General features: G+C 39.6%; 1 protein-coding gene across 2 annotated transcripts in view; it reads left to right on the top strand.

Moving 5' to 3' along the window:
• exd3 (exonuclease 3'-5' domain containing 3) overlaps nucleotides 1–13,523 on the top strand; it is a 148,912-nt gene that overhangs the window by 38,020 nt on the left and 97,369 nt on the right. For both annotated transcript variants that reach the window (XM_062057454.1, XM_062057453.1), the window contains 3 exons: nucleotides 2,335–2,506; nucleotides 2,590–2,768; nucleotides 13,038–13,253. In XM_062057454.1, coding sequence (XP_061913438.1) covers nucleotides 2,335–2,506; nucleotides 2,590–2,768; nucleotides 13,038–13,253 — 567 coding nt within the window. The remainder of the gene's footprint in view (nucleotides 1–2,334; nucleotides 2,507–2,589; nucleotides 2,769–13,037; nucleotides 13,254–13,523) is intronic.

Below are 13,523 nucleotides of genomic sequence, written 5' to 3'. Positions count from 1 at the left end.
CGTTGTTTACAATGGAGCGAGAGATATTCGGAGCGAGAAAGCGACGATTACCCCATTAATTTGAGCGAGGATGAAAGATTTGTGGATGAGGAACGTTAGAGTGACGGACTAGAATGCAGTTCAAGAGATATCTTTTTTCGCTCTGACTGTAACTTAGGTACAAGCTGGCTCATTGGATTCCACACTCTCTCCTTTTTCTATTGTGGATCACGGATTTGTATTTTAAACCACCTCGGATACTATATCCTCTTGAAAATGAGAGTCGAGAACGCGAAATGGACATTCCCAGTGACTTTTATCTCCACGACAATACATCGACGAAGCTCTTTAGCATGAGCTAACGTGATAGCATCTGTCTCAAATGCAGATAGAAACAAAATAAATAAATCCCTGACTGGAAGGATAGACAGAAGATCAACAATACTACTATCAGGAGACACCGAACCAAACACTGGACATGTAAATACACGGTTAATGCTATGCCGCCTGTCGAAGCCTAGCAATGCTGTTGCTAACGACGCTAACTTAGCAACGGGACCTCGTCAGAGCTATGATAAAAACATTATCGCTCCACCTACGCCAACCAGCCCTCATCTGCTCATCAACACCCGTGCTCACCTGCGTTCCAGCGATCGACGATGCGGTCGGCAGCCCGGAGACGTTGGAAGTCAAGGTGAGGTCGCCGGCGCTAGCGTCTGCTATCCAACAAAGTCCTCATTGTTGTGTTGCTACAGCCAGCCGCTAATACACCGATCCCACCTACAACGTTCTTCTTTGCAGCCTCCATTGTTCATTAAACAAATTGCAAAAGATTCACCAACACAGATGTCCAGAATACTGTGGAATTTTGTCGAAGAAAACAGAGCTTTGTGTATTGTGTCCAATAGGGTCCAAACACTTCCGTTGACCTCGCGACGTCACGCGCATACGTCATCCTCCAAAGGCGTTTTGAACCGGAAGTTCCCCGGGAAATTTAAAATTGCACTTTATAAGTTAACCCGGCCGTATTGGCATGTGTTGCAATGTTAAGATTTCATAATTGATGTATAAACTATCAGGTAGTAGTGGCTTTCAGTAGGCCTTTAATATATGCTCATTTTAAACTTTCATGCAGAGAGGGAAATCACAACTAAGTCAATTGACCAAAAGTGTATTTATTAAACAGTTATTAAGCAGTGGCACAAACATTCATGTCATTTCAAAACAAAGTGCAAGATTGTCAGAGACATTTTAAAACAAGCTATGAGTGCACTTTTGTGCATGATGTCACCAAGATGACATATCAAAACAACACAAAATTAAAGTGCACTTTTTGTACAGAACGCCACTACAATAGTTTAAAACAAATAAAGTGCACTTTTGTGCATGATGTCACACAAGATATTTCAATAAGTGTCAAATAAAAATGAGCTGCATAATAGGAAATGAAATAGTGTATGTCCTTCACTATGTGGTAGGTTCCTCCGGACGTTATCTCCTTCTGTTGTTGACTATTTTTTAATACGCAGTTGATGTGGAAATGGTTGCTTGGGCATTTTGTTGGTGTGGCACCGAACGGAGATGTTGACATGCGGAGTTTCAAACACTCTTCATTCTCCAGCAGGTGGCTTTTCAAATGATGATACATATTAGCAGTAATGCTACTTTTTGTAGCAACGCTTTTGCCCCACACTTGACAAATTACGGTTGTCTGTTCGACATCTTCCCGCTTGAAGCCAAACCACCGCCAGACGATGGACCCCCTGCTGTTTTTCTTGGGAATTAATTATTCCTTCATTTGTTACCAGATTAGCATCTTCTTTCTCTCGTATTACCACTCGCACCACAGCTAACGTTACCCATGCCGCTACCTCTCTGCTCCGCGAGGGCGTATACGTATGTGACGTATGTAAGAAGGTGCGCTTGTTTTATGTCTCTGTGAGAAGGAGAGACAACAAAGACTGTAATATAATGTAGTGTCACGATATAGTAATTTTCTATATCGCACAGAGACAAACCCGCGATATATCGAGTATATCGATATATCGCCCAGCCCTAATTTCAGGTGACTACCTCTTGAAGCTCATCAAGAGAATGCCAAGAGTGTGCAAAGCAGTAATCAGAGCAAAGGGTGGCTATTTTGAAGAAACAAGAATACAAAACATGTTTTCAGTTATTTTTCCTTTTTTTGTTAAGTACATAACTCCACATGTGTTCATTCATAGTTTTGATGTGACAATCTACAATGTAAATAGTCCTGAAAATAAAGAAAAGGCACTGAATGAGGAGAAGGTGTGTCCAAACTTTTGGCCTGTACTGCATATTGTCATACTGTCATTGTCTTTTTGGATTCAGATCAAGCGTAACAACAAGGTCAACGTCACCCACAGCCCCTCGGACAAGTCCGAGCACAAGAAAGGCCTCAGTCTTCTGGTGCAGCAGGTCCTGGGAAAGCACCTGGACAAGTCGGAGCAGATGTCCAACTGGGAGAAGCGGCCTCTGCGCGTCAGCCAGATCAGATACGCAGGTGAGTGGCACCAGAACAACTCCTGCCTGACCCTGGCTGGTCATCGTCTTGCTCGCTCACTAAGTCTCTCTGTCGCCCTCCAGTGGCGGACGCCTACTCTTTGCTCGAAGTGTATTCCGTCCTCTCGCGAAAGCCCGCCGACTTCGGGCTGCCGGACGATCTGCGCAGCGTCGCCGCGAGCCAGTTGGAGACACTGAAGAATGGCGGGGCGAAACAGACGGACGGAAATGAGGAGGAGAGGAACCACGCCGACAATAAAGAGGTCCGTGCTTCGTTTCACCGTCCACCAGCTTTCTCAATAGTAGGGCTGTAAAAAAAAAAAATCGATTTTCGAATGAATCTGGATTCTTAAAAAAATCTAATAAAAAAAAAAAAAAAGTTATTGTATTTTATTTATTTTTGTTGATGTAGATCAAGGGTGTCAAACTCATTTTTATTGAGGGCCACTTCGCAGGAATGGCTGCTTTCAGAGGGCCGCTTTTTTAAAATATTAATTTACATTATGCATGCGGGTAATAATCTGTGATTAATCATGATAAATCAAAATGCATATGCACTTGATTATTTTGATCTTTTTATGTATAACTTGCTTTAAAAGCATAAATAAAGGTGACAAGCAGAAAACTATTTGTTTTTATCTCACAAAAATAGTTTTGCAATACAGTATATAGTAGAGATGTCCGATAATGGCTTTTTTGCCGATATCCAATGTTTCGATATTGTCCAACTCTTAATTACAGATTCCGATATCAACCGATACCGATATATACAGTCGTGGAATTAACACATTATTATGCCTAATTTTGTTGTGATGCCCCGCTGGATGCATTAAACAATGTAACAATGTTTTCCAAAATAAATCAACTCAAGTTATGGAAAAAAATGCCAACATGGCACTGCCATATTTATTATTGAAGTCACAAAGTGCATTATTTTTTTTAACATGCCTCAAAACAGCAGCTTGGAATTTGGGACATGCTCTCCCTGAGAGAGCATGAGGAGGTTGAGGTGGGCGGGGTTGGGGGGTAGCGGTGGGTGTATATTGTAGCGTCCCGGAAGAGTTAGTGCTGCAAGGAGTTCTGGGTATTTGTTCTGTTGTGTTTATGTTGTGTTACGGTGCGGATGTTCTCCCGAAATGTGTTTGTCATTCTTGTTTGGTGTGGGTTCACAGTGTGGCGCATATTTGTAACAGTGTTAAAGTTGTTTATACGGCTAGCCTCAGTGTGACCTGTATGGCTGTTGACCAAGTATGAACCGCATTCCCTTGTGTGTGTGAAAAGCCGTAGATATTATGTGACTGGGCCGGCACGCAAAGGAAGTGCCTTTAAGGTTTATTGGCGCTCTGTACTTCTCCCTACGTCCGTGTACACAGCTGCGTTTTAAAAAGTCATACATTTTACTTTTTGACACCGATACCGATAATTTTGAAACCGATACCGATAGTTTCCGATATTACATTTTAAAGCATTTATCGGCCGATAATATTGGCTGTCCGATATTATCGGACATCTTTAGTATATAGTAATATAATTGGAATGCTCAGATAATATTAAAGATTAAAATATGCATTTTTTTTCTGTCAAAATTGAAAGAACAAATGCATTTAGTAAAAAAATGACACGGTGATGTAGATGATCTTATCTGCAGTACGGATTTATTTAGAAAAAGAGAAGTTTTGGATACTTCTCTTGTTGCCTTATTTGTATCTGACTTTATTAAATGTTTGGCTAGAATTTTGGGCCACATAGAGAAAAATTGAAGGATGCGGGGGCCACTTTTATACATTTTGTATATGAAAAATACTCTAACCAAAACAATGTATGTGAACATACAGTATGCATATTTGAAAGACACTTCTACATCTTAGAGTAGAGTAGAGTAGTTTTATTGTCATTATTACAGTGAACTAGAGATGTCCGATAATATCGGCCTGCCGATATTATCGGTCGATATATGCGTTAAAATGTGATATCGGAAATTATCGGTATCGTTTTTTTTATTATCGGTATCTGTTTTATTTATTTTTTATTTTTTTTAAAATGTATTTATTAAATCAACATAAAAAACACAAGATACACTTACAATTAGTACACCAACCCAAAAAACCTCCCTCCCCCATTTACACTCATTCACACAAAAGGGTTGTTTCTTTCTGTTATTAATATTCTGGTTCCTACATTATATATCAATATATATCAATACAGTCTGCAAGGGATACAGTCTGTAAGCACACATGATTGTGCGTGCTGCTGGTCCACTAATAGTACTAACCTTTAACAGTTAATTTTACTCATTTTCATTCATTACTAGTTTCTATGTTACTGTTTTTATATTGTTGTACTTTCTTTTTTATTCAAGAAAATGTTTTTAATTTATTTATCTTATTTTACTAATTTTTTTAAAAAGTACCTTATCTTCACCATACCTGGTTGTCCAAATTAGGCATAATAATGTGTTAATTCCACGACTGCATACATCGGTTGATATCGGTATCGGTTGATATCGGTATCGGTAATTAAAGAGTTGGACAATATCGGAATATCGGATATCGGCAAAAAGCCATTATCGGACATCCCTACAGTGAACAGGTTCAAAGAACAACAAAATTGGAGCAGATCCCCTAAGGTGCAATAATTTAGTAATATAAATAGTGAAAAAAGATAAAAAAGAAGATATGTATCTATATATATGTATATATCCACACACATGCACATATCCATACATATGCATATAAATACATATACACATATAACATTATTGCACATTATAGTCCGAAAAAATTAAAAGACATGACACATGAGGACATGACGGACACATTGTGCTCACTCAGGCCTGTTTAATGCTACTATGGCTCTTGGGTAAAAACTGTTCTTTAGTCTATTTGTGCCCGCTTTTAGTACCCTATAGCGTCTGCCCGAGGGTAGCAGTTCTAGGTGGCAGTGCCCGGGGTGGGATGGGTCTTTCAGGGTGCTCTGTGCTTTCCTGAGACAGCGGGAGCTGTACAAGTCAGCCAGGGAGGGGAGGGGGCATCCGATGATCTTCTGGGCGGACTTTACGACCCTCTGGAGCGCCGTTCTCTCTGCGGCCGAGCAGCTGCTGAACCACACGCAGAGGCAGTAGGTCAGGATGCTCTCAATAGAGCACCGGTAGAAGGACACCTGCAGTTCCTGTGATAGGTGGTTGTCTCTGGTCTGCCTTCTTGATGGTAGCCGTGGTGTTGGTGCTCCAGGTTAGGTCGTCGTCCAGGTGGACTCCCAGGAAACGGAAGTCGGAGACCCTCTCCACGCAGTCACCGCTGATGACCAGGGGCAGGATGTCCGTTTTTTTCCTCCTGAAGTCTATGACCAGCTCCTTGGTCTTGGAGGTGTTCAGGGCCAGGTTGTTTACTGTGCACCACTCCGACAGTTTCTCCACCTCGTCCCGATATGCAGCCTCGTCTCCCCCCGAGATGAGCCCCACTACGGTGGTGTCATCCGCAAATTTGATGAAGGAGTTTCTGGAGTGTTATAGATAACAAAGCAATGAAATCATTCATGATTATTTTAATAATTATTTTATTTTATATTTATTGTATTGGTGTTAACTGTGCTCTAAAGTAAGCTTGTATTTACTAATATTGCTATCATACCGTCAACTGAAATGCTTTTGAGGGTTTTAGTACACTCAAAAACATATCATGTCTCACAACAAGTTTGTACACTTGACACACGGAAATCATAAAAGACCTTATACAGTAAGACGCTCAGGTTGTCGGCCATTTTGGTTTGCAGGTCACATTTTTGGGGGATTTGGTCCCATTGAATTTTTCATAGTTTTTTGTTCTAATTTGATTGACTGAGTTTTTTGTTCTACTTTGGGACCTGTTTAGTTTGTCTATAGAATGTGTCGCGGGCCAAAAAAAAATTGCGCTGCGGGCCGCAAATGGCCCTCGGGCCGCACTTTGGATACCCCGTCAATTCCGGTCTTTCAACAATCGCTGTTTCTTCAGAATCAAAATATATATTCATATCTTACATATAGACTATTAATTGTGCACTACTGCACTGCAAAAAGTCAGTGTTCAAAAACAAGAAAAAAATATATACAAAAATTAGGGGTATTTTATTTGAACTAAGCAAAATTATCTGCCAATAGAACAAAAAAATTTGGCTTGTCAAGACTTTCCAAAACCAGTAAAATTAGCTAACCTCAATAAACCCAAAAATACCTTAAAATAAGTATATTCTCACTAATAACAAGTGCACTTTTCTTGATAGAAAAAAAAAAAGAGACCTTTTTTCTCAATATATTGAAAAATATTCTTAAATTAAGTAAATGCTAGTGCCATTATCTTGACATAATGATATGCGCTCGGCATTACATTTCTTGAAACCAGCAAACTTATACTAAAAACTAGTTTATTGTTCTTTATAGAAAGGCAACAAGGCAACCGCTTGTTACTCTCGGGGTCTCCTAGCCGCTCAGGCAAATCATATTGTCTAAAAATGCATTTTTCCATCGATAACATGACATCATCGCGCCAAGTGCGTGCTCTTTCAGTCAATTAGTGCGCGAGGAATATATATACACTACCGTTCAAAAGTTTGGGGTCACCCAAGCAATTTTGTGGAATAGAACTTCATTTCTAAGAACAAGAATAGACTGTCGAGTTTCAGATGAAAGTTCTCTTTTTCTGTCCATTTTGAGCGTTTAATTGACCCCACAAATGTGATGCTCCAGAAACTCAATCTGCTCAAAGGAAGGTCAGTTTTGTAGCTTCTGTAACGAGCTCAACTGTTTTCAGATGTGTGAACATGATTGCACAAGGGTTTTCTAATCATCAATTAGCCTTCTGAGCCAATGAGCAAACACATTGTACCATTAGAACACTGGAGTGATAGTTGCTGGAAATGGGCCTCTATACACCTATGTAGATATTGCACCAAAAACCAGACATTTGCAGCTAGAATAGTCATTTACCACATTAGCAATGTATAGAGTGTATTTCTTTTAAGTTAAGACTAGTTTAAAGTTATCTTCATTGAAAAGTACAGTGCTTTTCCTTCAAAAATAAGGACATTTCAATGTGACCCCAAACTTTTGAACGGTAGTGTATATATACAGCCCAGCCCCCAGCCAAATTTTTTTTATTGTAATTTTGAAGAATTTACCTGAATGTGCATGAACTATATTTGTTCAAAATAGTTTGAAATGTCACATGTTAAATGTTTAAATATTAACTGTCCCTTTACTGTACTGTGCCAACTGTACTACTATTTGAGTACGTATTTTCTCTTGTTTCATTGAAAATAAAACCGCAAAGGCCATTTGGCTGTCATCTGTTTTAATTATGAGACACAATTGTGTCAAAGTCATGATTTTTTTGTTCATGCGTGAAATAAGAAATTATTACTTTGAAAAAGTAGTTTTATACTTGTGAGTGTTGATGACACTCAAGCATGTTTTACTCAACATAGGTCATCAAATCTCAGCAACAAGCTGTAATATCTTACTGAGATAATTTAGGACCAAAACCCTTAAAACAAGTAAAACACTAACATAAAATCTGCTTAGTGAGAAGAATTATCTTATCAGACAGAAAATAAGCAAATATCACCCTTATTTGAGATATTTCATCTTACTTAGATTTCAGTTTTTGCAGTGTGACAAGTGATGCACCCAAAATTTGGTCATCTTGAATTGACTTTGCTCACTGAAACCGGATGTTGTGATGAAATATCCATCTGCGTCTTTCCACCGCAGACAAATGACGCAGCTCGCCCATAGACGACGATAATAATCAGATTTAAGTCTCCTTGCTTTTAGACTGAAGTCACATTTAAAAAGATCAGATTCCAGGACTACACTGCAAAAACTGAAATCTAAGTAAGATTAACACTAGAAGTCCCAGCATTTTTCTGTCTACCTAGAAGACCCAGAGAGGGGTCATTTGGCCCGACGCTTTTCCCGAATACACTAATCACTCATTTTGTTATGGTAATGAGGCTGTTAGGGGCAGTTTGTCTAGGTAGACAGAAAAATTATACATGTGGGAAATGCCGAAAGGAGCAATGGCAGTGCCAGGATTGTGAGTGACTGCTCAAATGTATGTCAGTCACGTTTACATGGACATGGTTTTTCATTCTTTGTAAATATGCTTTTTTCTTTGTAAATTTTTTTTTTTAAACTATTTTTGGCACACAAAAATAACAATTGCTTCTGCAACAACCCTCCACACCAAAACTGGGAAAACAGTTGCTTTTTCATTCTTTGTAAATATGTTTTGTTTTGTATTTTTTTTAACAATAAATGTCAGAGTGTTGATCCCTTCATTCTGTTGATCCTTGCAAAAACACACACAACCTACCTCAGAACTAAAGCTTGAGCTGTAAGGTCCCCTCCCCCACACAGGCTCAAGTGGCCCCCTGCCGTGTGCCACTAACAGCCACATTTTCATAACAAAAGGAGTGTCCACAGGGGGGACTAGGGGTCAAATGACCCTCTTGTGTGTTTTCTAGGTAAAAGTGTCAATTGACCCTTCTCTGGGACTTCGCGTGTTAAAGGCCTACTGAAAGCCACTACTACCGACCACGCAGTCTGATAGTTTATATATCAATGATGAAATCTTAACATTGCAACACAGGTTAACTTATAAAGTGCAATTTTAAATTTCCCGCTAAACTTCCGGTTGAAAACGTCTATGTATGATGACGTATGCGCGTGACGTCAAGGGTTGAAGCGGAAGTATTGGGACACATTGTATCCAATACAAAAAGCTCTGTTTTCATCGCAAAATTCCACAGTATTCTGGACATCTGTGTTGGTGAATCTTTTGCAATTTGTTTAATGAACAATGAAGACTGCAAAGAAGAAAGCTGTAGGTGGGATCGGTGTATTAGCGGCTGGCTGCAGCAACACAACCAGGAGGACTTTGACTTGGATAGCAGACGCGCTATCCAACGCTAGCCGCCGACCGCATCGATGATAGGGTGAAGTCCTTCGTCGCTCCGTCGATCGCTGGAACGCAGGTGAGCACGGGTGTTGATGAGCAGAGGAGGGCTGGCGTAGGTGGATAGCTAATGTTTTTAGCATAGCTCTGTGTGGTCCCGTAGCTAAGTTAGCTTCAATGGCGTCGTTAGCAACAGCATTGTTAAGCTTCGCCAGGCTGGAAAGCATTAACTGTGTATTTACATGTCCATGGTTTAATAGTATTGTTGATTTTCTGTCTATCCTTCCAGTCAGGGATTTATTTGTTTTGTTTATATCTGCAGTTAAGCCCGATGCTATCACGTTAGCTCCGTAGCTAAAGTGTTTCGCCGATGTATTGTCGTGGAGATAAAAGTCACTGTGAATGTCCATTTCGCGTTCTCGACTCTCATTTTCAAGAGGATATAGTATCCGAGGTGGTTTAAAATACAAATCCGTGATCCACAATAGAAAAAGGAGAAAGTGTGGGATCCAATGAGCCCTTGTACCTAAGTTACGGTCAGAGCGAAAAAAGATACGTCCTTCACTCTCACGTTCCTCATCCACGAATCTTTCATGCTGGCTCAAATTAATGGGGTAATCGTCGCTTTCTCTGTCCGAATCGCTCTCGCTGCTGGTGTAAACAATGGGGAAATGTGAGGAGCCTTTCAACCTGTGACGTCACGCTACTTCCGGTACAGGCAAGGCTTTTTTTTAATCAGCGACCAAAAGTTGCGAACTTTATCGTCGATGTTCTCTACTAAATCCTTTTAGTAAAATTATGGCAATATCGCGAAATGATCAAGTATGACACATAGAATGGATCTGCTATCCCCGTTTAAATAAAAAAAAAATAATTTCAGTAGGCCTTTAAATATCTCAAATAAGGGTGATATTTGCTTATTTTCTGTCTGATAAGATAATTCTTCTCACTAAGCAGATTTTATGTTAGTGTTTTACTTGTTTGAAGGGTTTTAGTCCTAAATGATCTCAGTAAGATATTACAGCTTGTTGCTGAGATTTGATGACCTATGTTCAGTAAAACATGCTTGAAATTAGAATATCAACTGTTGCAAAGCTGTGTCATCAACACTCACAAGTATAAAACCACTTTTTTTAAAGTAATCATTTCATATTTCAAGCATGTAAAAACAAAATCATGACTTTGACACAATTGTGTCTCATATTAAAACAGATGACAGCCAAATTGACTTTGCTGTTTTATTTTCAATGAAGCAATAGAAAGTACGTACTTATATAGTAGTACAGTTGTTATTAGTGAGAATATACTTATTTTAAGGTTTTTTTTTTTGTTTTTTTTTTGTTTATTAAGGATCCCCATTAGTCTACACCGCAGTGGAGACTATTCTTCCTGGGGTCCAGGCAAAAACATCACACAATCACAAAACAAAAGATTAAAATGCAGTACAACATGATCAAATAATAAAATGTTGTAATACAAAAATAGCAACAACAAAGAACCAAAAAAATAATAATAACTTCGAGTTTACATAATCTTGTTGATACCAAAGATAAAAAGAGCAGGGTTCATTGAGGTTAGCTCATTTTACTTGTTTTGGAAAGTCTTGACAAGCCAAATTTTCTTGTTCTATTGGCAGATAATTTTGCTTAGTTCAAATAAAATACCCCTAATTTTTGTATTTTTTATTCTTGTTTTTGAACACTGACTTTTTGCAGTGTACCTTCTGATGTGGCCCGAATCAGATGCCAAAAGATCAGATTTGAATCACTTTGGACCGTTTAGACTGGCAACAACAAAAAAATCTGATTTGGTGTGCAGTGTAAACTGAGCCATTGGGGCCTGTGCGCGCAGTGTTTCCCACACATTCATTTATTTGTGGCGGCCCGCCACGAAAGAATTACGTCCGCTACAAATAGATTTTTTTGTTTTTGTTTTTGTTTTTTTTTGTCCTGTCCAGCTTCACAAGCAAATCATATAGTTGATGTAGATGCCCATATAGGCTGTTCAGATTTACTTTACAAAAGACAATTGTAGGATACTTCTCTTGTTGCCTTATTTGTATTTGACCACTACTGTTTTCTGTTTATTTGTTACTGACTGTGGCAGGACACCTCTGCCTCTGTTTCACTTTATGTTGCTGGTAAATAATATGGTTGTAGTAGTAGGCTAAAGTTAAATTATTTAGTATGCACTAATTAAAGGGGCAGAGCTTTAGGAGACATTTTAGCTTTTATATTTTCTAAGATATATTTTTTGTAAGAACCACAATTAATAAATATATTTCAGTGAATAACTTATTGTTCAAATCTGTATATAAATATGTACATAAAGTGTTGTAATTATATTGTAAAATGGATGGATGGAAGGATGGATGGATGGACGTTTAAAACAAAACTGTTATTATTAATTAGTAAGTATACATTTTTTGAGCCTTTTTAGAGAAAATCATATCATTGTAGTAAATTATGCAAATTACTCGATGATGTCATGGTGACCACGCCCCTAGTCACGCCCATAGCCACGCCCCCACCGCCACAGGTATCCTGGCAGTTTATGGGAAACACTGGCGCGTTTATACTGGAGTCTGATAAAGATCACATTTTACTTGTAATCTAAACAGTCACCTGGAAACAATCAGACCAAATCAGATTTGGTCCACTTTCGGCCTGCAGTGTAAACGTAGTCGAAGGCACTCGCTTTCTGGTAACCGAGCAACGTAGGAAGTGATCACTGATCAGTGGGAGTGACACACTGACAGCCAATTAGGTTCGCTTGATTCTTTGCACAGAGTGAGAAGAGAAAGTCCAAAATGAACAAAGTGTGGATCAAAGAGGACAGTTTTTGGAGTTCTTCAAAAGGCACCGTACAGACCAACGTGGTCTGTACATGATGCAAGGCAAGAGCGCTACTACCACACCACCTTAGCTCACCCTTTAGAGCACAGCTGTAACTTCCTGTCACTAAGCCTGCAGAAAATAGTTCTCAGGTTTCTCTATGTTTACATTTTCACACTATTTTCTTACACTTTATGAAGCATTTCTGACATATTCCTTCATTTTAAGAGCTTATTGGTAAGATTTTAACATTTTGTTTACATTTTTTTCCATGTTTATGTTGACATTTCCTTTCTGTCTTGATTACAATCAGAAGAAGGTTACATTTCAAATCAAATATATTTTTTTCTCCTGCTCCTTATTTTGCATGGGCCGTAAAAAAATATCAAAAATAATCGCTATGAAAGACTGATATCGTGATACAGTTTTTAGCCGTATCACCCAGCCCTAACATTGCATTGGTTGCCAGATGTTGATTGTCACTCAAATGAAAGGGGAGCCAGGAAGGTGGGAAATAATGTGCAAGTCCTTCTCTGAGCTTCTAAATGACAAACTGCAAAAGCTCCCAAAGTGAAGAATCCGGGGTCGGGGCATCAAACCTGCGGGCGGGAACAATGCGTGTTTGACCAAGACACTTTAGCAGCGGCGGGGGGTGCGGCTGTGTCGCTCACCCTGCGCTTTGACCTCCTGGGCTCTCTTCTGCAAGTGAAAAGAACATCTCCCCTGTGGCGCTCACTTAAGTACGCCATCATTGTCTGTGTCCATTTAGGAATGTCAGGGGGCTCCACGGGTCAGTCCCCCTTGCTCCGACACGGAGAATGGCCTCCTGTGTGGCACCGGGCTCCCCCCTCCCCCTCCCCTGCACCCCCAGCAGTTGCGGGTGGTGTGCGACAACATGCTGCAGGGCCTGGGCAAGTACTTGCGCTGCCTGGGAGTCGACGCCGTCATCCTGAACAACGACGACGACCACAGAGAGGCCGCAAAGGTACGGCGCTTGAAATGCACGCGCTCCAAAGTGTCAGGCCAAACGTTTGGAGCGGGCGTGTCCAAACAGTTTTGCAGAAAAATGCAAGAAAAAGGAGCAAAAAGACGCTGAAATTCTAAATCTAATAACTCAGGGGGTGCTTAAGCGCAAAAATTATGACTAAAGTGGCGAAGCTGAATTTTAATTTTTACAGTTAAGTAAAAACCTATATTCTTTATTAATTCTGTTTATTTTAGCAAACAAATTATTATTTTATTTATTTTTCTTATT

Source organism: Entelurus aequoreus, linkage group LG08, assembly GCF_033978785.1.
Source record: "Entelurus aequoreus isolate RoL-2023_Sb linkage group LG08, RoL_Eaeq_v1.1, whole genome shotgun sequence".
In the NCBI taxonomy this organism is placed as follows: domain Eukaryota; kingdom Metazoa; phylum Chordata; class Actinopteri; order Syngnathiformes; family Syngnathidae; genus Entelurus; species Entelurus aequoreus.
Note: the sequence above shows the minus strand (reverse complement) of the source record. Positions and strands in the feature narration are given on the sequence as shown.